Below are 27,324 nucleotides of genomic sequence, written 5' to 3'. Positions count from 1 at the left end.
CTTGGTATATGAAGTCAATGAACAGCCAAGATACAGATCAAGTGAGTCTACTTACCAAGTGTATTTTTAAAGATCCTTATAAACATGGTCATCTCTAGACCTACTTATAAAGACAGAGCCAAGTGGAAAGCATCAGCTACTCATCATGAGTAAAATAATATTTATTGGGGTATAACAATGCCCAAGGGCTTGGTGAACTAAGCAATCAAAATCACAGTAATAGGTATCAAACTAGAGCCCCAAATACCATTTAAACTACAACGAAAGAGTAAATTTTATGGTCTTGCTTTTTATGACTGAAGACGTATACACTAGCTATCAAAATCACTTTAATTTTCAAGCTCACTCCAGGCCTGAAACAAAATAACCCAAAAGCTCCTATTACCGTAATTTAACAGAAAGCAGAGCCATCTTTTCTTTATCTATGACAACACGATGTCATAAATACAGCTGCTTTTCATCCATAATTACATAAACAATAAACATGCTGCCATTCACTAGGGTTTTAATAGTCAATACACGTAAGCAATATTGTGATCTAATGGGCTGCATCTGTTTTCTTTAACCTTCTTCATTTTACTCATCATCCTTGTCCTCGTCAGAAAAATGAGGCACAGACTTCTTTGCCACCACGTTGTCCAGTCCCTGCCTTGCAGATAGGGGTTCACATTCTGAAAAATACATAGTTTAGTGATGTAAAAAAGGATCAGTTATGCATAACACAGGAAAACACATGGAAGCAATGTATTATGATATGCCCTATAAACTGGACCACTTTGTGATGGGCATTACTGAAGGATTCTATTGAGTGAAATATTATTTCAGGGTGCTAACTAGAATCTATGCTTCTAACTTAAACCTGTAGGATAGCTAACAACCAACCTCCCTCCCTCCCTCGCCATAATCTGGCATGCTTTATCTGTGCAAATATGAGTGCTTGAGTGAATAAGCCTTCCAATAACCTAGCTATTGATCCTTATATACAGGAAAATTCTCATGCTATGTTCCTGTGGGTGGTTTTAATTTTTTTTGGTTTATCAAATACTTTACTAGAAAAAAAATAGCTCTGTGAGACTATTAAATGAATGTTCTTCTGAGTCTAACTCCAGGTATGGATAGCAAGAAAAGTGGTCTGAGCCTCCAATCCATGATGCCAGTGAGCCTGTGAGATGCTGGTATGAACTGAAAAAGGTGATCTCATGGGAATGGTGGGAGAGCGGCTGTTCAGCCTGGGCTGAGGTAGAATTCTCCTGACTCAATTTCCCCGCTGACACCTGGCCGACTTTAAGCCTGACTGAATGCAAGTTGGCAATCCACTCCTACCTGGAACTGACATGAAGTTGGGGAGATATTGGTTCCCTGAAATGTTCCTACTCTTAGTGGCAATTTCCTAGAGTCAAAAGGTTTGTGAGTTTAATACCAGATCTATTCAATTATAGATTGTTGGTAGGAAAACATCCGAGGTTAAGTCTAAAATTAAGCTATTAGGCTTAGGACTTTAGACCAACAACAATAAGTTAGGGTCCTTTCATTCTTAGTAATACTGTGGAGACAATTAGGTCAAGAGCTTGTGAAGTTAGCAACTTAAATATTATTTGTGTCTCAGTTGGTTAATGTTTTAAAAAAATTCTTTTGTGATCTGTATTGTAAATGCTTTAAAAAGAAGCATCACCTCACCAAAAGTTGGAATTGTTTTATGTGATATGAACTGTTAAAAATGAAAAATAAAATAAAATTTAAAAAATAGCTCTGAAGATTTATAAGCACACCAGAAGTGAAACTGAAATTCAAAAGCTATTGAAAAGACTTTTTTCATTGCATAAGTGATTTTTTTTCTATTCAAGTACTAAACAGTAGTGAAGTAGAGAGGCATTGTGGGAGTCTCTAGTACTCACACATATCCAGCTGGTCAAATTAAAAAGCTATACACTTTGGGAAAAGCCTGTATATCCAGTGCTGGCCTCTACAGTGTGTAACACTCTTCCCTCTGGTGGCATGTGGAATGAGTCAAAAGTTTGTCCATTGCTGCTCCAACTCACATCTATTTTGTAGCATTTGGAGTTGGAGCAAGCAATTGGAGCCTTGCAGGATAGTCTTTAGCAGGAAGTAAAATTGTTGCAAAAGCTTTTGAAGATATTTGTTTATTGAAGAGTCTTTCCAATGACCCAACAAAAATAAGAAAGGGACTTCGGGATTTTATGATTCCAGAATGATTAGTAATTCAGTTACATGTGAAACAGACTCACTGAGGCAACATTTTGCAGGGGCTTTGTGTCCAGATGGGGCTCCTTGTGGGTCAAAAAACCACATTTCCATTCTCAAAGCTTCATCTGGAGGTGCTATGCTCCCTTAGAGCACTTAACTAAGCATGCTCCCCTGAATACTAGATTGGGGGATCAGTTTTTGCATCTGACAGCTAAATGACTCAATCGTGGGAAGGTTTTCAAGCTCTCCTGCTAACACTGTATCCTTTCTTATTGGGGCTCTACTTCAAAGCAAGTTAAGAAACAGGCTCAGAAGTGAAACCATCCAACCTGGTTGAAATTTGTGGAAATTCCTGTGTGAAGGGTGATATGGGTTTTTTTTTTTAAGTCATTTTCTGGGAAATCTTCTTGCTAGGTGAATTTAAATACTTTTTAGACTAAATAAAGGGGAGTTCTCCAATATTAATTGAATATGTGTAAAGACTGAACAGTGAGTAAGACATTTAAGGGTTGACTGAAAAGTGTTTTACAAGTGAAAATCTGAATGTTTGGTTGGCTTTGGATGATCACATAAAGTCTCATCTAAACCATATGCAGCACTTTGGACTAAGATGGAAGTTTAGGGAGATTACCACTGGCAATGGGTTTTTATGTGACATTTGAATGTTTCACCATCTACCCAGACCCAGGAAGTGCCATATTGAGGGGCAAGGGAGGGAAAGGTGGTGAAGGCTGGAAACAGGAAAAATAACAGGAAGGGAAAGAAAAAGAAAAGAGAATTTATTTGAATGTTTTTTAAACCACCCAAATAGTTCCACTGCAATTCAGTACCTCCATTTGTGAGAATTTTTCAGTTCCCTATTAAAACTAGCTTTTATGACCCAGCAAATAGACTAGCAGACATAGGCTGGGAAAGCAGTATCACACTGTAAGAGACAGCATACCACAACGGGTAGTAGCACACAGAGGATTCGAAATGGGGAAGAGCAGGATTCACCAGCTATGTGACCACAAGCAAGTGACTTAATCTCTCACTTTCCTCATCTATATAATGGGGATAATAATAACATCTCCTTCACAGGTCTGCTATGAGGCTCACATAAGATAATGTAGGGAAAGCACTTGGTAAAACCTAGGAGTGCTCTATAAATGTCAACTTTTTTATTATTTTTATGATGTGTGAGCACTGCCACTCTCTCAGATATGCCTCTGTAATAGCTGCTCAGTCTCCCTGGGATTCAACTTTTTTACCTGTAAAATGAGAATAATAGCTTGTTTCCCTCCAAGACTCACAGGGTTAGCATGAAAGAAGAGATGTGAAAAAAAAATACTAAAAGTAACTAGCATTTATGTAGCACTTTGAGGTTGCAAAGTGCTGTATATCTTATCTCATTTCAATCTCACAAGAACCCTGTGAGGTAGGAACTATTTGCTATCCCTATTTTACAAGCAAGGAAACTGAGGTGAGGCAACATGCATTTATCAAGCACCTATTATGTGCCGAGAACTTTGGCTGACACTGATTAAGTGACTTTCCCAGGGTCCCATAGCTACTAAGTACCTGAGGCAGGGTTTAAATTTGCCTCACTCTTACTCTCTGGAAACCATAATTGGTCACTATAATTCTTTGAAAACACAAAAGCACTGAAATTCAAAAATATAAATTTTAAATTTGGGGATAGACAGGCAATTGATGGATAATCCTTAATAGTCTGTTCTAACTTAGAAGAACAATCAATCCATAATTCTGTTTATTATCTAGCACCTTTCTTCTAAAGAAATAAAGGCACTTTCATATCATATTGTCACTGAGCCAAGAAGTAAGGTGGGACAAGAATTTAACCCAATTCACAATTAAAAGGATTGAGACACAGGGAAGTTTGATTCAGCCTAGATCATGCGGTTTATATAGTTAATGGAGCCAGATCTAGCACTCAGGTCTTCATTTTCTTTTCTTTGTCTTTCTTTTGTCTGGAACAAAAATAAGAATTGGATCTCTGCTCTTGATTTTTTTTTTGTCTGGAAAGCCACAACCTATGCTAAGCTTCTTTGGGAGAAGTGTTGCTTTTAAACTAGTCCAGAATTTCTTCTTTCTGAATCATGAACTTAATGAGATGGTTAAGGTCTCTCAATCAAACTGTGAAGTCCATCTGAATACTGATTATAGGGAAGGCAACTTCTGTTACTCAAGAGGATTGAGACCCAATACTTCTGGCTTGAGGACATGATCTTTGTATGCTCCAGGAGAACAGACAGTACTTGATACCACTGGGTCACATTGACATTCCTGGACATAAATTCTAGGCCTTTTCCATGTGAAGGAAGTTGAGGCTAAAATATAAAGCCTGGCCAAAGTTCCAAAATTTTGGTATCTAGGTTCCCTAAGGATAAGACCTAAGTAGTTACCCACTGACATTCCCTAAGGAAGGACAGAGGGATGGTGGAATAGGGAGTGGACAAAAACTAAGGCTCTTTGCTGAATTTACTGCAGATGTTATTTATGCACCTTGAAGAATAGAGGAAATGGAAATCATGGGCTACTTCTTGGTCAATCTCCATATAATGGCCATTTACTAGCATACTTATAAGGATGTAGGGACCTAGAACTCTGCATGTTCCTCCACGGTCACTACTCCCTCAGGCCCTTTTCCTCCTCCAACTATAAGATTGCAAATGGCAATTCTCAAGTGGCAAAGACTCCTAAACCGGGTAATTTAACTCTGCCAAATAAGGTATTTTTCTATCCTTTCGATACCTTATGAGTCTCTCTTATAAATCCTGCTTTGGGTATATCTGTTCTTTCTCAGACTGAGGCAGAAGCTTGGAGCTTTGTGACATGGAGCTATAGGGATAAATGATGTTTCTGGACAGCCTATATAACTCTAAGGCCAGAAAAAGGAAAACTCATCAGCAGTAAGGAAATAGATTGGAGAATATTATTCAGAACAATTTGCAACTATTATCGTCTAATTCCCTAATCTCTGATAGGGCCAAACTATTTGTTTTTGTTTTTTCTGTGTTAACAGTCTTCATGTGAAAAGCTTGTGCTGTTGTCCTTGGTTTGTTTTTTTTTAAAATTCAACACAAAATAGGTGTTGACTTGGTAACAGCCATATTTTCATCAGATTGGAAGGAGTAAGAGATAAAACTGTAAACTCTAAGGGTGGAGTGTTGGTGGGATAGCAAGGCTTCATATGTTCAACTTGTGAGCGTCAGTGCTTAAAAACAATTCATTAAAAGCTCAAGTCCATTCAGTTCCCTTCAAGAAAATGTCGTAATAGTCAAAGAACACCGTAAACAGTTGAGTCCGTGTTGGATGACTAGGGTGAGGAAATAGTGTTGAAATCTCCAAACAGATACATGTGACATGTGGCAAACGAACATAGCTAAGTTAGAAAATTTGGCATAATCTGGCCAGGAAAAGGACAAGAATATGTCTAGGCAAACTGTATGAGGAAATGGCTGAATTTAGCTTCTCTAACAAAATGCTTCTATAAATTATTGTTTGAACCATGGAATTTAGCCCTTGACTTTATTGTATCACTTAGTAAGTGTTTCATATATGTAAGCTGTCTCCTCAACCAGGCTGCATGCAAGCTTAGTACATGGAGACATACAGAAAAACAAATAGTTGGGCCCTATCAAAGGTTTGTGGGCAGAGCTCATTTTAGTGGCTTCTCTGGGATCTCCCACAGTACCTAGCACAAAATTAGGAACAGAGTAAGCACTTAATGAGTTTTCAAAGAATTGAAACTATAGTAGCTATGAGTTTTTAATACTGTAGTCCAAAGTCTCAGCAGCCTATCAGAGAGCTGGGGATGTAGTTTCAAAGCAAGGTCCCTCTTTATGCTGGACCACTCTCCTAATTTTTCATAAATGCTTATGATGAGACTCTAAAGTTGCTTCAGAACAACCTGAGGTCTCAGCATTTGTCAACAACCCTCTTCAGATAACATAACATAGAAAAATAGTCAAGACTGTAAGTTACCCTCCTTCTCTGTCTCTGTCCACCTTTCATCTTTTCGAAAAGAAGCTTCTTGTTCTAGAGAGGGGGAAGGGAGGAGAGAAGAAACAAATGTAGCAGTATGGATCAAATTTGGTGAATGTCTATTTTAAAAGCAATACTCTGTGTTTCCTGTGGACATTTGCATACACATATTTTGGAAACAGAACTAGATGAAAAGAATGTCGTGTCAGAAAGATAAACCACAAGAGAAAAGTTAGTGGTTTTTCAGCTTTTAATAAAGTCCTTTGGAGTGCCCAGGGGCCCACTAGTGTCATCAACAATCACATAAAGAGGAAAATACATTTTAAAATACAAGCACTAGAAACCAATCTAGCACAGATCTAGTACCGCCCCATGAAATGGCTATGGTAGAAACCAGCCATCGAGGGGGCAAGGAGGGGGAGAGGAGGAGAATGGTATCTCACTCCCTTTTAACAAACTGCATAAACTAAATGCTCCAGGGGTGTAGTGTTTGATTATTTGTAACAATTCTCCAAGTAAATAAATTCAACATCATGGCTTCTGCAACCAATCCATCTGTAGTTTTAAGTTAGTGCCCCCAGTAAAGATGCTAAGAAAACCATTTGGTCCATAACATTTTTAATAGAGTGAACCTTTTAAAAACTGCCAAAAAAAAACTTCTTGGCAGAAAGGAAAGCTATGTTGAGAGGAAAAAAGCTCTGTTACCACAGTTTGTATAAGTGTTTCCACATACTGCTATATTTCAAACACACAGTGGAGTCAACTAAGCTCAAGAATATAGGACACATGCTCAACAGATTTTTCTCTCGATTATGATTATAGAAGACAGAAAACTTAACCTGTGAGTGGGACGGGAGAAGGAGAATGGGGGTGTTTGTGCTGGTTGTTGTTTGGGTTAGTTTGGTTTTTTAATGAAGGGAAAATCAAGTATAAATGAGGTGATTGATCTTACTCTAAATAAGCTTCCTTAACTGTGATAAAGGAAGAGCAGCATAAAGTTTTGATGAAGTACCAACTTATTCCTTTTGAGTTGTTTGAGTACAACAATTTTTTTTTTAGAAAATCATAGATGTGGAGACAAAAATGACAAGTGCCAAGAATGAGCTTTGTATTTTTCATGTTCATTAAAATCTCCCTGATTCACAATCCATATCTCTTGCCCAACCTCAACTATGCATGAAGGCTGTGCCAGGGAAGGAAAGTCAAAGAGCCCCTCCATCTGCCAAAGAGGGACGTTTCTGGCTGCAATCACACTTGTCGGCTTTCTTGGGGAACAGCTCAATTTAATACTTGAAGAGAGAAAAGGCAGACATGTAGGTTGTTCCATCTAGGAAAAAGTCTATCACACTCTGGGTCTTTACTTTTGCTGCCTGAAGGTTATCTTTTCCATGGATGTATGTTATTCCCAATTCCCAGAGTGGCACTAGTGTTAACACCACCAGGCAGAATGCCACCTCAACATGAGCATTTTTATTCCTCATTACTCAAAGCAGAGTGGGACTTGTTTGGTCTGTGGCACAATATTAAATTCATTGATCATGAGTGGGTGTGGAACCAACTTGATAGCTGACACAGCAAGATGGGGTACCAATCAAATTTGCTGAATAAATGGCATGGGATGGAAGGAATGGAATGAAATGAAATGGAGCAGGAAAAGATTTATTAGAACAGAAAGGGATTGGATGGAGTGGAATAGGGCTTAACTAAACTCTAATATCATAGAATATGATAAAGTAAAACATATTTTGGTTTTTCTCTTCAGCAGCATTTCCTGAAACTACCTTGTTCCATGAAATTTTTATTACCAAAAACGACAGTCCCTGCTTTGACACTTGTGACCTTGGGCAAGTCATTTAACCTTGGTTTTCTTATCTGTAAGGTAAGGGAGTAGGATCAGATAACCTCTGATGTCCCTCCAAACTCAACAGCTATGGTCCTACCATTCTGATCTTCTATAATTCACTTTGCCTGTTAGTTCTTTCCCAAATATCACTCTCTCATTCATCCCAGGTCATCAGGATATGTTCAGGCTCTGCTTCCATTCTAAGCTTCAAGAGAAACTAAGGTGGACCTAGGCAACCCTTACTTTGACTGTTTTGTAGGCAATGGAACGGTCAGAGATAGATTGAACAGACAGACAAGAGAAAATGAAAGCTAATAAACAATCCACCTCTCCAGGAGCCAAAGTCCCTCAGGTTAAGCCAGGCTGCTTTCAATGGAGGTGGCAGGTTCCAGACTCTAACAGAGGCTTCCTATCCATCACTGAAGAGCTTAGACATCTAGTGTGCTTCAGCAGAGGTGAATGTGCACAGATGACAAAGAACCCACTTTAGGGGATACTTAACTAGAGCAGGGGTTCTAAACCAAGTTCTTAATTTGTTTATGTCATGGATTCCTTTGTCATTCTGGTGAAACTTTCTCAGAAGAATGTCTTAAATGCAAGAGACACATAGGGTTAAAAAAGGAAAGTGATTATACTGAAACACAGTTATCCAAACTATTTTTAAAATTCAGGGATTCTCAGATTTCAAACCCCTCTACAAGAGGGAATCTCCATCAGCCATGTAATTATGGGATGCTGGAACAGGCAAAAGGCAGTAAGTTTATTTCCACTGAGAGCAAATACCACAGGACATCATGGTGTCTTGCAGTCACTCTCTTAGCTGCCTTATAATGTATTTTTCAGTAAGTGAGCCTTCTAGTTCTGGAAGATTTTCCTTAGGAACACCTTCCTCTAACAGTTCAGAGCACTGCTGTCAAAAGGCATTTAGTTAAATTCTAAACTGAAATGTTAAACCTTCAACATCATCACAAATGATCATTCGGTCTTGACTTGATCAAACATGATCAACTGAGGGATGAGTGATTCAATCTCAAGCTTGGTACCACCTTGCAAAGAGCTACTTTCCCAGGATTAATGATCTGCTAGATTTATCAAATGGAATTGTACACAGTGTGGAGAAACCAAGTGCAGACAGGGTCATGGCAAGGGTATGTCCATTACCAAGAGTTAGGTACAATGGCACGAAAGTCTTAGGTTGGGAGCAACTAAATCCTGGTAGTTTTAAATACTGACTGTATAAATTGAGAGACTAGGGGTTGAGAGACTAGGTTTGGGGGGAAGTCACCCAGCCATTCCATGAACTCAGAAATAACTAAACATAGCTGTAGGTAAGGGAGTAATGGCCATTTGGAGAAGTTAAACCAAAGACAGTGCAGTGACTTTATTGGTAACTTATGTTTGCAGCACCACACAAAGGAGACTGTCCCTATCCAACTCATCTATTGTGTTCACCCAGTTGAGTTTGCTTTGTTTACTGAAAATGTTCTAGAGTCATCCAAGGTGCTGATCAAGAATACTGATGCATGCTTAGAAAGGGGAAACACTTGTCTTCCTAGGTCAGAAACTGTTTTCCTGAGAGAGTAACATTGAAGTTCAAGGATACAGAGGGGAAGAAGAGTGAAATTTGCAGGGACCAGTCATTGAGTTCAGGTGTAAGTTACTTAGCATCAGAGTGTATTGGGTGTTCATTTCTTGCAAAACAACGCTTCCCTCTTGGAGGCATGACCACCTCCCAGGAGATATTAGTGAAGCACAAGTAATGAAAAGACATAGGAATGCATTCAGGTTTTAAAGTTCTTTGGTCAATATTTATTGGATGCCTACTATATATTGAACACTGTGGAAAACTACAAAGGAGAATGAATAGTCTGTGCCTTTAATCTAATGGAAGGGACAAGACAGACATTCATGTTTAACTTAGAGATTCAGTGGAGAGTAGTGGACTTAAAAGCAAGCAAGGACCTAAGTTCCAGTCCTGATTTTACACTTACTGATTGGGCATTGACTATTGGCAAAGCACTTAATTTCTCTGAAATTTGGTCTCCTAATCTGTTTTAATGCCTGCCATACTTTCAGAGGGTTGTCATGTGACTCAAATGACATAATATATGCAGTGTTTTGCACATTCTAAACAACTATATAAATAATAATCTTTAATAAAGAACTAAAAATAGTAAGTTATTATAGAAATAATCACAATGTACATATTGGACTTATGATTTCAATTGGTATGAAGAAGTATCAGTGTGGAAACTCCTTCCACTGATTTAACTCATCTCTAACACAGCTGTCTGAGAGAGTTGCCGAGGTCACTGATTGATTGATATGTTAATGGTGTGTGTGTGTGTGTGTGTGTGTGTGTGTGTGTGTGTGTGTGTGTGGAAAGAGAGAGAGAGAAAGAGACAGAGAGAGAGAGATAATGAGAATATGTAGATATGTAGGTTTCAATCATACCTCTGAGACATAAGCAAGTCAATTAATGTATGTGTAGTGTGTGTTGTGTATATATACGCGTGTGTGTGTGTGTATGTGTGTATGTATATGTAATATACATTTATATCATTGTCCTTAGTAGGACTGCACAAGAAACAAGAAATTATGCTTTCTTGAGAACTCTAAATCTGTGAAAACACTGACTGGAGATGGTGGGACCCTACTAAAAAAAACATCACACATACTTGTGAATTTCAAGCAAATTAACTCTTAGTACCTACCAGTTACTAATAAGGCAATAAACTAAGGAAAGCTAAGTTTAAACAAATGATCACAGTTGATAAGAAACTTCTAAACATGACCTAAAGTAGTGGATTTACTAATAGTTCTTCCCTCTTACAGGGAATCCAAGTTCTAGTCTTTGGCTCTGATACATACATAGAAAACAAGTGACAGAAACAGATATACTACACATATGTGCTAATTATTCAAGGATGTGAACTACAGGCTGGGTGGTTATTAGAATGACTGAAGATAATCTAGAAAGGCTTTCTGAAAAAGATGAGCCAAATCTAGAAAGAAGGAAAGATGATGTCTTCCATCTCTCCTACTTCCCTACACCCACTAAACTTATTCTCTGCCTTGACTTAGTACTTCCTGCTCCCACCCAGATCATTGGTTCCCTTCTAACTGTTCTAGATTCGCTCTCAACTTCCCAAGGTCAACTACTTCAGTATTGCCCTCTAAAGCACTTGGACTCCTTCCTCCAAACTCAATGGGCCATTGCCTAATCTTTTCCATCCCCAGCCTCTGTTCTTTTCTACTCCTATTCCTGGACCACACAGAAAATGTAAAACTAAGTGAAACCAAACCTTTAAAGAGTAAAGAAACGACTTCCACTTTGATCCAGCCCTTGGTTCTGCTAAGTAATCTTTTTTTATCCCTCTCATATCTCCCTTATATACTCCCCAGTGCCAAGTGAAGACCTATTTTTTTCTTAAGCTACCAATTCTTCTTCCCCACCCTCCATCTCCTTTATTCAATTTTCTTTTCCATTTTCTATCTTGTTAATTCCTTTGTCAATGTCTTTCCTTTCCTCCCCTTATTTCTATTTCCATTGCCATCACCTTAGACCCTGCTCATTGTATACCTATGATGGCATAGGGCTTTTCTGAAGCTATCCTGGAAGAAAGGGAAGGATTAAAGATGGCGTAGGACCACCACTACCATAGCAGATTGGGGAGATGATCATTTCACCTTTGAGCTTCAATATTCAGATGTGTAAAACAGGTTCTGCCTCACACTGACGGTGGAGCTTCCCATTAGATTGTGAGTTCTTTGAGCATATGCGCAGATAGGAGAAATTATAGTAAAATATCGCAAAAAAATTTTTTAATTACAAAAAAAATTCTTGTATCAATTGACACACCAAGAAAGACATAATCACTGTCTTCAAGAACTTGGACTATCATAAAAAAAGGAAATAAACTTTTTCTGCTTGAACTTAGGTAGCAACGTTTAGAATTATCGAGACAGATTTTGACTGCATATAAAAGAGCTGTCCACAAATAGAAGAAATGTCCTTGGAAGATTGTATGTTCTTGGTCAAGAGACATCTTCAAGTGAAGCTTTGAAATTCGCATATTGGGAGTGCTATAGAGTAGGTTCTTGGACACAAGACTAAATGTGTCATAGTCAATGATTTATGAGGTCTCTTCCAACTGAGATTCTGTGGTTTGTCTATGATTTTAAAATTGCCTCCTAGCTGACATTAGCTGCCAGACTGATCTTAATAAAGAGCACTTGTATTATATCAGTCTCTTCTTCAAGAGCCTACAATGTTTCTTTGTTTTTCTTTCACATCAAGTCTAAATTCCTAGAATACTGGATTTGGAGTCAGAACCCCTGGTTTCAAATTCCACCTCTGTCATTTGTTAAGTGGGTAACCTTAGGCAAGTCACTTCACATCTCTGGGCTGCAGTTTCCTCATCTGAAAAATTAGGGGATCCAGACTAGATGACTTTAAGATGTATTACAGTTCCAAATAGATATTTCTATGATGCTTTTTAAAGATCTTCCATAATTTAATCCCGACCTACCAATCCAAATTTATTTCCCACCTCTCCCAAATATAAATGCTCCATTTTAATTAAGCTAATTACCCTGATTATACTCTTTCCTTTCTGAATTCTCTCCTACCACTTTTTTCCAAATCCTACCTATACTCAAGACACAGCTCACATCCAAGCTAAAGAAGCATTGTAGTATAGTAGAAAGAGCTCTGGACTTGGGAATCACAAGGCATTGGACCATAAAATCCATGGATTTAGAGCTAGAAGAGAATTTAAGAGGCCATTTAGTCCAACTCCCTCCTTTTACAGATGAGGAAATTGAAGTTCAAAGTTAAATGACTCACCCAAAGTCACACAGGTAGTAAGTAGCAGAGTTCAGTTTTGAACACAAGTCCTCATGGAATGCTGACTGAGGGGAACAGTAGGACAATTAAGGAAGGAGAGAATGAAAAATGCATTTATTAAACATCTAATATGTGCCAGGCACTGTGCTAGGTACTTTATAAACAGCTCATTTGAGCTTACAAGAATCCTGGGAGGTAGGTGCTATTGTTAAATCCATTTTACAGCTGAGGAAACTGAGGCTGGCAGAAGTTAAGTGGCTTGTTCAGAGTCACATAGCTAATAAACGTGCAAGATCACATTTGAATTCAGGTCTTCCATACTCCAGGTCTAGCACTTTACCCACTGCACCATCTAGCTGCCTAAGTTGTAACAAAAGTAGGTGATATGAAATAATTCAGGAAAGGTAGGTTGACTCAAGATTTTAAAGGGCTTTAAATGCTAGGATGAGGAGTTTATAATTCATCTTATAGTCAATGCAGTGTCACCAAGGATTTTGGAGCAGAATTGGCGTTGAGGGAAAGGTGTACCTGTGTCTGCAGAAAATTGTTTTTCCCGCTGTGTGAAGAATGAATTGAAGAGAGGTGAGGATGAAATCAATGTTAGGACCAGTTAGGATGCTAATATAATAGTCCAGCTAAGAGATGCTAAGGGTCTGAACTAAGGTAGTGGCTATTTGAGTAAAGAGAAGGAGAAGGATATGAGAGATGATGTAGAGGGAATATTGACAAGTTTGGTGACTGATAAGATTGGTGAAAGACAAGAATAAGTCTAAGATGACACCTGGGTGACTTGGGGAATGACAATGTCCTCAACAGAAACAGAGAAGTTTGGAAACAGGTCAAGAACAAGGATCAAAATGATCAATTCTGTTTTGGAAATCCCGAGTTTGAGATGCCATTAGGAAAGCTAGGTGACATCAAGCAGGCAGCTATCAGGGTCAGAGTGGAATTTAGGCATTAGGGTTAGATACATAAATTTCATTAAGAAACCATCAGCATAAGGCTGATAATTGAAGCAACCAAGAGGAGTAGATGCAATCACTCTCCAGAGTCCTACAATGATGGCAGATAGGGTCCACCTAGTCTCTAATAGAGAGAATGGCAAATGTAATAACATTAAATATAATATAGGTAAATATAAAGCCTTGCAATTGGGTTCATAAAATCAACTTCTAAAATGTAAGATAGAGGAGAGTGTCATCTGCAAATGATCTAGGTAGTTTAATGGACCAAAAGTTCAATGAGTCAAAAATGAGATATAGCAGGCAAGAAAGCTAAGGCAATCCTAGCCTGCATTAAGAGAAGAATAATGACAAGGATGAGGGAAGTAATATTACTATATTCCACTCTGTCTGGCCACATCTGGAGTATTGTGTTCCCTTCTGGGAGTCATATTTTAGGAAGCACTTTGATATGTGGGAAAATATCCACAGGAAGATAACCAGGATGGTGAAGAGTCTTGAGCTCATGTCACATGAAGATTGGTTGGAAGAACTAGGGATGTTTAACCTGGGGAAGAGAAAATGGAAGATAAATATGATCATTGACTTCAAGTATCCAAAGAGTTGTCATGTGGAAGAAGGATTAGACCACTAAGTGCCACAGTGGAGAGAACACTGGACTTGGAATTGGGAAGGATGAATTCCAATCCTTCATTCCTCGGATGTTCATTACCCTTAACGTGCTATAGAAGTGTTAGCTATTTATTATAATTGCTTGTTTTGCTAAACCTCTCCCCGCCCTGAAGGGGGATAGAACTATAAGCAATGAGTACAAATTGCAAGGAGACAAATTTGGCCTTCATGTATCGGGGGAAGAAGCTTGTTAGTTAGCACCATCAAAAAGTGGAATGGACTGCCTAAGGAAGTAATGAGTTTTCCATTATTAGTGGTTTTCAGGCAAAAGCTGTGAGACCACTTCTTGGGTATGTTGTACCAGGAATTTACCTTCAGCTGTGGCTTGTACTAGATGATTTCCGAGATCCCTTCCAACTCTGAGATTCTATGATAATACCATGGAGGAGGAGGTAAAGGTAGAAGGGAGATAGATAGATAGATAGATAGATAGATAGATAGATAGATAGATAGATAGATAGATAGATAGATTTATATATCTCGCATAATGCCTGTTGATCCTCCTGAGTACTGAGATAGGGAGGAGCAGATGCTGAACCAACAATTCTGGTATCAGGAGCAGTCTTCCCACCTCCTAGTAATGGAGGGCTAAGACACTGTCAGTTTTTTTCCCAATGGTTCAAGTGTCATAGGGCAGAGTAAGCTGTGTCTCCACACATGACAACAAGCTTCTGGATGGGAATACATCCAGACTAGAGTCTGAGAGCTGGATCCCTGCCCTCCAGACCCAGTGATGTGGGAACAAACTCCAGGAAAAAATCCTCTAACACCTGCAGTGACAAGAAACTCACTCCCTCAAAAGGAAGCCATCCATATTAGATGAAAGTTATATAACAAAATGTCTGTTTCAAAAACACATTATGCCCACATGTACAAAAATATTTATAGCAGCTCTTTTTGTGGTGGCCAAGAACTGGAAATCGAGGGAATGCCCATCAATTGGGGAATGGCTGAACAAATTGTGGTATATGAATGCAATGGAATACTACTGTGCTATAAGAAATGATGAACAGGGGGACCTCAGAAAAACTTGGAAAGATTTACATGAACTGATGCTGAGTGAAGTGAGCAGAACCAGGAGAACATTATACACAGTAACAGCCACAGTGTGCAAGGACTGTTTCTGATAGACTTAGCCCTTCTCAGCAACACAACGACCTAAAACGTCTCCAAAGGACTCTTGATGGAAAATTCCATCCACATCCAGAGAAGGAACGATGGAGCTGGACTTCAGGGTGAAGCAAACCCTTTTCTCTTTTGCTTTGTTTTTTTCTCATAGTTTCTTCTATTAACTATAATTCTTCTGTGCGAAGAAAAAAGTTTAAAAAAACACAGTATGGACTTAATACTTATTGAATTAACTTAATTTTAAGAACATATCCATACTTAAAAAACCTTATTTCCTATTTTCTATGTATTACACCATGGTAAATGACACAAATAACCCAGAACCAGATTCCAGAGAGTAACATGTTTATCCATGCTTAGTCAACAAAATATTCATCTACATTACTTTAAACCCTTACCTACTAATTCTATACAATTGTCAAGAAGCTGCCAGGAAGGATGACATCATCGAGGAATTGTTCAAGGCCCTTCCCTGTCCTAGGCTTTTAATAAATCTGTTCCTAAACAGTCTTCCCCTCACAAATTTCCTCTCTAATTTAGCTCTACTTTAGCACCTTCAATAAATGAGTCTGGAAAATATAGACACAGGATAGGACAGTAAAGAGAGTGCTGGACTTGGAGTCCGGAAGACCTGCTTTCAAATCTTACCTCTGATATCTACTAGCAGTACAACCGTAGGCAATCATTTCACCTCTCTGAACCTTAGTTTCCTCAACTGTCAAATGGGAATAATATTAACTGTAGTACCTACTCCACAGGTTTGCTCTGAGGCTCAGCTGAGATGATGTACAGAAAGTACTCTGCAAATTTTAAAACATTATATAAGTAGTAACTATGATTGGTAGTAATTAAAGTTGAACTCACCCATTTGCCCAAGCCAGGATAGTCGTGTTCAGGATCAAAAAGGTGTTGATGCAGCTGGAACTCTCGGCTGAACTCTGCAGTGTCAGGGGAGTTTTCCAGACATCCATCATCTACTGCAAACAGCCAGAAGTCTTTGAGAAAAGCCAAGCAACTTATGCATGCCCCCATGGGTAAAGGTAAATAGGAACAAGGCAGGCCACTGAAGGTCAGAATCACATTCCCATCTGCATCCCATGTATCTATTCCTGCTTCCTTTTGACTCACTTTGTGACCTCAGGCAAATCACTTTCCCTCTCTGGGCCTCTTCTCCATCTGGAAACTGAAAATGATGGTGGCTACTTCCCTCTAGTTACTTCAGAGGGATACGGTGAAGTTTGTGCCTAGATTTTTGGAAATACCTTGTGCTCCTTAGAGAAAGGTTCAATATTATCATATTATTTTTTATGTAACATAAAATAGAATAATTGTATTTTAAACACAATGTTAATTTGTTTAATAATGTATATATTTATAATATAATATTCTATATAGTATTTTAAAATAAATGCAGTTTTGCTCCTTAGAGAAAAGTGCGACATCAATTTATTTTACATATAAAATATATTTTATGTAAATACACTAAATTATTTGATAAATAATGTTATATAATAAATATCTTACAGTAAGTACTTAATAAACCTTAGTTAATTCCTATATATTGGGCACAATTGTATTCAGCATGAGGCCAAATGAGACTGTCCCAGGGCACTGATAGGAGATAAAGTGTGATTCCTCCCTCCCCTGCTGATGACCCTCAGTAGCTTGATTTACCTCCTAGATCTCTGGAGGCCCAGGACATAACCACATCCACAATCCTCTCCTGACCTCACTTCACTCACCCACCCACAAACTAAATTTGTCTCAGGCGAAGTTTGGGCTAATTATAGTTCTAATATGAGATACGCATTCCTTCGGAGGAGGGGGAGGAGGAAATGCTGTGTATTTTGTATAATCAGTACAGTTCGCATATTTTTAATGTGCTCCTGCGTTAATAAACAACATGGACACACACATACACACACACACACCATAGTCACTGAACAGAGGGGTGTGTGTATGTGTGAGTGTGAGTGTGTGTGTGTGTGTGTGTGTGTGTGTGTGTGTGAGTGTGTTGGGCTAATGGCTGTTCCAGCATGACTGGTGCTATAGGCTCTGATTTTCTTGTTTGAATTTTCGGTTCAGATCTGTGGTTTCATCTTGGTAGGGCAGTGCCTAACCTGGACATTCCTTCCAAGGATGTAGAATGACATCCTCTGTGGGAGCTGCCTGAGGCACTCAGTGGTTAAGCAACAGGCTTGGGCAGACATTAGTCTAACACACACCCATTCTATATTCAGTGGGTATGGTATATCTGTTTACTAATCTGGGGTCTAAGGCAAGACTTGAACTCAGGTCTTACTAAATCAAAGGTCAACTCTCTAACTAGACCACACTATCATTCAGAAACAGTGTCTTCAAAATCGTTTTTCCTTTTTGTAAATGTTTTATTGATGCCTTTTTAAAACATCACTATCACCCCTCAAGGACTTCCCTCCATGGAACTCTCCCTTGTAACAAATACGTCCAGTCAAATAAATTAACATATTTTCCATGTTATATATTCCTCATTTCACATCTATACTCCATCCCCTCCTTGCTAAGAGGAGGACAAAGTTTCCTTAGCCTCAGCACTCTCCAAAGCCCCTCTGGATCTTACGATTCTCTGGAGATGATTCATTCTGCCTATCTTTTATGTGCCTTAGACAACCAGAAAAGAACATAAGGAGTCTGGGTTGCATGGGAAGCTGAGGGGAGGAGTGAAGACCAGTTTTCAAAAGACTGATGAGACATCAAATAAGTGCTGAAAATGCGCGCCTATTTACAATCAGCCAGGTATGTCCTGTGTCTCGTTTCTTGGAGTATTTCCAAGTCTTTCCAGAAGGCAGTCTGAAACGCACACAAGGCCTCTCCACAGTATGAACCTAATGTGGAAGTCATTAGCATACCAAAAGATCTCTAATGCAGCTCTACTGCGTCTGCTCAGTGTTCAGATCTCCTGACTGGGAACGTTATCTAACCCCTACATCTGCAACCATCAGTATGTCACGCTGGTAGGAATGGAGAAGATTATAGTAAAAATAGGTGCTCAGACACATTTTTTGGATGATAACTTTGTGGAGTGGATTCTAATTCTTTACTGGAAGTGATTTCCTGGGTGATGCTGAAGGGTGGGAGCCCACTGGGGTCATGAGAACGTAGGAGTAGGAGTCAGATAATTGAGATACCAACCACAGAATTTAATATATTATCTCTGTGGCCAGGAAACAACATAGATGAGGATTTCCCTACATTTCCACAATGACGCAGAAAGCAAATTGAGAGAATTAAAGGATAAATTTTCCTTAAATTAAAGACTAAATTTCCAGAATAGTATATTGGATGCATGGAGGTCTAAAAGCTGAGACTTGGGGCTTATACCATAGCCCATACTGACCTCTTCCTTCTCGGACATCCATATTTATGGTCTATACCATACAGTCTAGCACCGAATGATATCAAACAACGAATAAACGTTTATTATGTACCAACTTTAGACCAGGCAATGTGCTACATATGCAAAGACTAACAGGGAACATAAAGCTTACATTCTGTTGATAACACTTTGTATTGTTTTCCTAATTTTTTTTGAGAATGTCCATCAGAACTGTTTCTTGAGAACCGGAGTTGTGTCTTAGTCATTTTTTTTTCCACATGACCGGAACATAAATACTTGCTGACTTGACTTATTTGAATTACTATGACTTCAGTACTTGTGTTCCCCTCTTCCGTTCACAGATCAAAAGTGAATGTGTCACATAACCCTCTTCTAGCAAGGCCTTACACATAGTAACCTTTCAATGATACATGTAGAATTCAACTCATTTATCACGAAAAAATAACATAAAGAAGTATATGATTAAGTCCGAAATGAGAATACAAGGAATAAGAAACTGAGAAATTCAGAAAAAGAGATCTATGTACTATAAATTTAGTTCAAGAAACATTTGTTAAATGCCTTCTATGTGCAGACCACTCTACTAGGTATTAGGGATGCCAAGAAAAAAACTAAACATTTCCTTTATTCAAGGAACTTATATTCCATTGGGGGAAGGACAGAAGGAGGACAAGGAAAAGGAAAGGAAATACAAAGCAATTTCAAGATGCAGAGAGTTCTAACAACTGCAGTGACGGTCAAGAAAGTCCTCACGTAAAAAGTGGCCCTTAAGTTGTGCTTTGTAGCAAGCTAGGGATCCTACAAAGCAGAGGAAGGGAGGGAGAACATTCCAGACATGGCAGACCACCAGAGCAGAGGTACAGAGGTGAAAGCCAGAATGTCATACACCAGGCCAATTTGCCCAGAAAGGAGAGTATTTGAGGGGGAATATTATGAAATAAGCCTAGAAAGGTAGTTGAGAGCCAGACTAAAGTGAGTCTAAATGCCAGACTGAGGATTTGATACTTTGTGAAGCATGTAAAACTTGAGCCGAGCCTTGAAAGATGGGTAGAATTTGGAGACATGGAAGGGATGGGGAGGATTCAAACCCAAAATGTTTCACTCTGAACTCACTCCTTCTAAATACCTGAATAAGGCCCTCTGCTGTGTCTAATCAATCCAGCCAGCTGCCCCTGGGGAATGTTGTTCCTTAAACTTGGTACAGGTCTTTCCTCTCCCTGAATCTAAAATTATACAAGCAAATAATATGTGGCTGAAATGATCTGAGCCATGCAGTGATTCAGGTCTTCCTGCAATCCTATTTTCAAATCTAATTTTTCACTGCGCCGGCAGACCCACATTGCTTTGCCACACGCAATCACTTAGATTCTCGTTAGTTACAGTGACCATGTTTTTTAACAACAACAACAACAAAAACCCAAGACACATGGTCTGATAGAAGATATTCCTTTTGTAAAGTCTTGTTAAAAGTACACTTTCTTTCCTTCCTAGATTTTCCAGGACATATGATTGCTGCACCATCTCAGTACCTTCTCTAGTAGCTCTAGCCCAGAAGGGATTTTCATGAGGCAGCAAAGTCCAAAGTCTACTCCTCAACATCCCCTATGGAATCCCTGAGACTTTTTCCTGATCTCTCTGTCATGCTTGAAATAACACCAAACATCAGTGAAATCAATTATTTCAATAATGAGGAATTTGCACCACCAAGAAACAAGGTTAGCTGTATTCAGGCATGTTGATACCCTATTAGAACCTAACGCTCAGCCTCCCTGCCCAACTCTGGATTTCTTTTCACACAATCCATGAGTTATTGAAAGTACAGATTTGTCCCTGAAAGTGATGAACCCTAGCAGGTGACCAGATTAAACTGGGTTCCAACTCGGTCCATATGTAGACAAAACATTTTATCCTAAATTGAGTTAGAAATAGCAGGTGGTAGCTCTTTGCATGTTACGTTAAAAAGCAGAGAAAAGGAAATGGGGAATTCTATCCTTAGTCACTGAGTGATAGCTTAAAAACAAAGGTCTCCCTTTAAACAGAGCCTGAAAGTAGGGGCAGAGGGGTCCTCAGGCCAGGGCTACCAATCCTATCATTGGTCTATCAGGATGCAAGCCTATTCTGGTAATTAAGAAATTACCATGTCTTAAGAAGAATGACAGTTATGAGGAACATGGTCCAGGACAACTTTAATAGGAAATACTAGTATGCTAGGCCTCTCACTATTATCCATAGAAACAGTGTATGAAGACCTGAGGGGAGAAAGCAGAGAGGGAAAGGAAGGAGTTAAACTGAAATATTTCAAAATATTTTAGCAGGCTTCCATTTCTGATTTTTTTATCAGAACTGTTAAAATGTATTCGAACTGACAGTTGGATTTTTTGCTTAATCTATATTGGGCAAATAAAATCACAGATCTATAAACTGGAGGGGCATCAGAAGCCATCTCATCCAACCCCCTCATTTTATAGAGGAGAAAACCACAGTCCACAGAATTGAAGTGGCTTTACCCAAGGATGTATAAGGCTGAATTTGAACCTAGGTCCTCTGACTCCAAAGCTATGTCTCTTTCCACTATACCACACTAAATTCAGAGAAGTGCTGTGGTGTAACAGAAAAAATCTTGTTTGTCCTTTGTTCTCAAAGAGGACCAGTAGGAAGAATACCAGAGTCTACAGTCCTACTCTTCTATTTACTATATGATCTTAGATGAGCCTCGTCTCCTATCTATTACATTAGGATAGCAATAATAATAAATATTCAGTGAGATGATGGAATTGAAACCATTTTGTATCTCTGTGGTGCCACATGTACGAATTTGAGCAAGTCACTTTCACTGTTTCAATGTCCTCATCTAGAAAATGAAGTCAATTACATGGGCCCTGAGGTCCCTTCCAGCTCTACATAGATCAATCAATCAATAAACATGTATTAAGCACTTACCATGTGTCAGGCATTGTGCCAAGGGCTGGGGTACAAAAAGAGGCAAAAGACAATTCCTGTCCCCAAAAATTTACAGTCTAATAGATCTTAAATTGTTGGCATTTTGCTCCTCCCACCGCCCCCACCTCCTGCAAAGGGAGGGGCTAACTGGATGCTAAGGCTGGTAGTTGCGGGGGGAAAGTAGGAGAAATGAATGGGTGTGGATAATCCTGAGAGTAGATAATCTTGAGTTGTCTGTGTCTTATGTGGGAAAAGGGAAAGATATTTTGGAAGAATTTGGAGGGAGGGGGTGATGAAGATTTCTTTTTAAGTTAAGGAGAATGGGGAGATAATTGAGGGCAGCTAAAAGAGGGACGGCTAGATAGCTCAGTGGACAGAGCACTGGTCCTGGAGTCAGGAAGACCACTTCAAATCTAACTTTAGATACTTCTTAACTGTGTGACCCTGGGCAAGTCACTTAACCTCTGCTTTAATCCATTGGAGAACAAAATGGTAAATCACGTAAGTATGTTTGCCAAGAAAACCTCATGAACAGTCAAGAAGAGTCTGACATGACTGAACAATGGGAGAGGGAGAGTGAGAGAAAATATTGGCAAAATAATTTTATATATCTGGGCCTCATGACTGATATACGTATGCCAAATTAAATTCACTTGGCCTCTTCACTTTCTAACACAGGGCTACCCAGTAGAATTGAACTGTTAGTAATTCTCAATGCTTACCATTAGCACTTTTAAGTTTCAATTGCTTACAATCTCAAATCTATTTCTCCCTGGGAACACATCAGTATGCTTGCCCATTACCTGTTTTTCCAATGGGGCAGGGATTTGGAGGATCTGGATAGCCCTGGTCCTCACTGAAGTCCTTGGGGATGTTGTCACCAGTCAGTTCAGCCACAATGTTAGGGATGTTACCATAAGGACCCAAATGCTGCAGACCTTCATGGGCACCACCTGTAAGGAATACAAAACATCCTCAGATGGATGTAGATAAGGAGCCCAGAAAAATAGACACTTACTTCTCAACAAGACTGTGTTCCCTCTTCAAGGATGTGCTGGAGCCAGTTTAAATAGGCTTTTGAGAGATGAATGTTAAATTATCAGTGTGAATATGTATACTTTGCAAATTGGCAAATATTATTCACAGCTTGATTTATTGTTCTGTAGATAATTTAGACGAAAGTGTTAGAAAATGCTAATAATGTAGATTAAATTGACAAAGATGACAAAAATGACAATAATCAATGCTGGAGAGGCTGTGTAATGACAGGTATACTAACACATTGTTGGTGGAGCTGTGAAATAATACAACCATTTTGGAAAGCAATTTGGAATAATGCAAGTAAAGTGACTACAGTGTCCATGCTCTTTGAACCAAAGACTCCATTATTGGATTTATATGCTAAGGAAGCCATTAATAAGAAGAAAACTCCCCCAAAACACCAAAATATTTACAGCAGCACTTTTTGTGATAGCAAAGAATTGGAAACAAAGTAGATGACCATTCATTGGAGAATTGTAGTAACGAACTATTATTATGCTGTAAGAAATGATAAGTGTGATAAATACATTGAAGCCTGGGAAGATCAACAGGAACTGATACAGAATCAAGAAAACAACATACACAGTAACCACAACAACGTAAATGGAAAAATTGAGTGAATGTAACAAAATTACAAAGATCAAAGAGGACTTGAATAAAAGAGAAGGATACCTGAGATAACTAGGATGATGTACAAAACAGAAGACATCAGTAAAAACTTCTTTTTTAAAAAATACAGATTAAATTTAGTGTATTGTTTGTATGGTTTTTTTTCTGGAGAGCCAATTATTAATTAAACTTTTAGCAGCACACTCCTCTCCTGATGCCTTTTGAAAACCAAAACAAGTCCTATTCTCTCAGAAAACTTTTTCTGGACCAGCCCCAACTGATTCTATACCACATCTTCCACAAACTTAGAGATTTTGTGTTGTATTAATAAAATCATTGATTGAGAGGCAAAGGGATCTTTTCTCTGCCTTCTTAAGCAAGAGAAGACAATACAATTTAATCTTGGTCTTGATGACTCAGGTTCATCCTTACAAACCTTACATTGTAAATAGAAAAGGCCTCTAAGAAGCCATACCACCTCTTCCCTTGCTTCCCAATGAGCACACACTTAAAATACCAAAGGCAAATGAAAGTTGATCTAACCTGAAACACATCAAGAGAAAAAGATCCCAAGAGCCTCCTTCACCCACCTTTTGGATCATTGTTCTCTAGGTAGATAAAATCCTTGGTGCTCCAACTAAATCCCATTTCTCTTTGGCCTACCTTCATAAAAACCATAAATCATCGTTTGTTATTTTCTTCCTCAGGATAAACAATATTATTTAATTTAGTCTTTCCTCATGGGTCTTCGTTTCCACAGTCGATTAGTTTAATAGAAAGAGCGCTAGTTTTTTTGTCAAAGACATGAATTCAAAATCTAGCTGGGCTACTCATTACCTGTGTGACCACAGGGAAATCACTTCATTTACCTCAGTTTTCTCTTCTGTAAAATAGGATTGGAATTGTTATTAAGCCCCTTTCAGATGTAATAATCAGGCCGCTAGGTAGATGGAGCATTGGGTCTGGAGTCAGGAAGACCTGAGTTCAAATTTGGCCTCAGATATTAATTGTGTATCCCTAGACAAGTCATTTGACCTCTATCTTCCTCCATTTTCTGAGTTTTAAAATGGGAATAATAATAGCACCTACTTCGCACTGTTGTTGTGAGGATCAAATGAGATAACATTTGTAAAGCCCTTATAATTTCTGAAACATAGTAGGCACCTAAGAAATGCTCCCTCCCCCCTCCCCCCTTTGATCCAAATTAGTGTTGGGATTCATTCCTAGGAGAGATCCAGACAGAGATTCAAGAAGGGAAAAATCACTTGAGACTTCATGGAAAGGATAATGTCAGAACTGGATTTGAAGGAAGTAAAAGCAGGCAGAATGATGTAGTGAAAAGAGTAGGGCATTTGGAATCAGAAGACCTGAGTTTAAATGTCTCTTAAGCTACCTAGTACTTTTGTTTCTTTGGGCAAGTTACTTACTATCTGTAGGGGCAGGTAGGTGATGCAGTGGATAGAGCACCAGTGCAGGAGTCAGGAGGATCTGAGTTCAAATCTCACCTCAGACACTTGACACTCACTAGCTGTGTGACCTTGGGCAAGTCACTTAACCCCAACTGCCTCATTCTGGGTCATCTCCAGTCATCCTGATGAATATCTAGTTACTGGATTCAGATGGCTCTGGAGGAGAAGTGAGGCTGGTGACCTGCACAGCCCTCCCTCACTCAAAACAAAGTCAAGTGCAAGTCATGTCATTATTTCTCTGATGGCATGGTCTTCTTCGGGAACGAAGGGCAAACCCATTGTATAGCAATAAATATTTTTTCATTGTTTTCTTCACATCCTTAAAATAACTCTATGAGGTAAGCAGAATAGTATCAATCATTATCCTATATCAATATTTTAAGGAATCAAGATTTTATTTAGTGTAAATACACCCCCCACTGATAATGATCATCTCTCCAACCGTTGGCAAACAGTTTCATAAATTGCTATGGCTAAAAAAAAAAAAAAGTCATTAGTTGGTGGTCAAATTTTTGTACAACTTTCAATACAATAAGAGATTGGGTCATGAGTATTAACCACCTGGATCATTGAGAGGGCTAAGCCATTTGCCTCTATACTACATGGACCCATCCTGTGATGCTCAGTGGATAAAATGCTGGACCTGGAGTCAGGAAGATCTGAGTTCAAATCCAGCCTTAGATAGACATTTACTAGATATATGACCCTGGGCAAGTCACAGTTTCTCATCTGTATAATGGTAGCAATAACAGTAATAACACCGGCCTCTCAGAGTTGCTGTAAGGAAACGTAAGATAATATTTGCAAAATGCTAGGAAATTTTAAGATGCTTGATAAATACTAACTATTTTTGTTACTGGATCTCTGTTAGGTGGGAAGTTACAACTTCTGTTAATGTGACCACCTTCCCCTTTCTAATTTAGAGCTTCTAACAGGAACATACAGTATAGAAAGGACACTATTCACAAGTCCATTCATTTCTAGGGATATGTGAAGCCCTGAGGACTGTGTTTTATGAAAGCCCAAGTAATCTCTATAAGGACACTATAGCCCCCTACCAGCCTATAAAGGAGGAAGTGAAAAAAGGTAGTAATGCTGAGCTCTACTCTCTCTTTATTTTGCAATTCTTCTAGTTATACAGTGTTTTCAGTTTTTGCAAAATGTTTCCACATTTTTGATTTTGACTTACTTCATTGAAAAACAACACATACATTATCAATTTCTTAATCTGTCCAAGGTAGTTTGTCATTGCTGTTCATTCAGTCCTGTCAAGCTCTTCATGTGAACCATACTGTCCATGGGGTTTTCTTGGCAAAAATACTGGAGCGGTTTGCCATTTTTTTCGCCAGTGGATTATGACAAACAGAGATTAAGTGACTTGCCCAGGATCAAACAGCTAGAAAGTGTCTGAGGCCAGATTTGAATTCAGATCTTCTGATTCCAGACCCAATGCTCTATTATCCACTGAGTCATCTAGTTTCCTCCCAAAGTAGTGCAAAAGAAAAATGTCCTGCCTTCATGAAGCTTTCTCACTAGTAAAGATAAGGAAATACACAAGTAACCATAGCACAGGATATCTAGAGAATCACGATGGAGGACAATGCCTTCAACTTGGTATTAAGAGCAACTTGGGTTTGAGTCTTATCTTGTATGACCCCAGGTGAGTCAAAACATCTCTGACCCTCCTCTTCCTCATCTGTAAAATGGGGATATTACTAGAACCTTCCTCATAGGGCTGTTGTAAAGATCAAATGAAATCATGAGATGATCCCATTAGACAATGAGCTCCTACAGGGTTTGTTTTTGTTCAGTCCTATCCAACTCTTCATGACCCCATGTGGGGTTTTGTTGGCAAAGATACTGGAGTGGTTTGCCTTTCCCTTTACCAGCTCATTTTACAGATGAAGAAACTGAAGCAAACAGAGGTTAAGTGATTTGCCCAGGGCCACACAGCTTGTAAATATCTGAGTTCAGATTTGAACTCAAGAAGATGAGTCTTCCTGACTCCAGTGCTCTATCAGATTATGACAACTAGCTGCCAATCCATGAGGGAGGCACTATCTTTTGCCTCTTTTTATACTCCCAGTGCTTAGCACAGTGCCTGGCAGATAGAAGGTGCTTAAGAAATGTGACTGACTTACTAACTAATGTTCATAGTGTACTTTGTAAAACCATGCTAGTCATTTTATTCATTCAACAAGCACTTATTAAAAGTCTGTGTGGTATCAGTTATGGACATTATT

At 38.9% G+C, this 27,324-nt stretch overlaps 1 protein-coding gene across 1 annotated transcript in view; it reads right to left on the bottom strand.

The window, feature by feature from the left end:
* Positions 1–143: 143 nt before the first annotated feature.
* Positions 144–27,324, bottom strand: part of LOC140513806 (uncharacterized) — a 66,389-nt gene continuing 39,208 nt past the window's right edge. The window contains 4 exon segments of the mRNA XM_072623803.1: positions 144–671; positions 6,193–6,246; positions 16,511–16,623; positions 22,766–22,915. Of these exon segments, the coding sequence (XP_072479904.1) occupies positions 513–671; positions 6,193–6,246; positions 16,511–16,623; positions 22,766–22,915 (476 nt within the window). The 3' untranslated portion in view covers positions 144–512.

The sequence above is a fragment of the Notamacropus eugenii genome, chromosome 7 (assembly GCF_028372415.1).
Source record: "Notamacropus eugenii isolate mMacEug1 chromosome 7, mMacEug1.pri_v2, whole genome shotgun sequence".
NCBI lineage: Eukaryota > Metazoa > Chordata > Mammalia > Diprotodontia > Macropodidae > Notamacropus > Notamacropus eugenii.
Note: the sequence above shows the minus strand (reverse complement) of the source record. Positions and strands in the feature narration are given on the sequence as shown.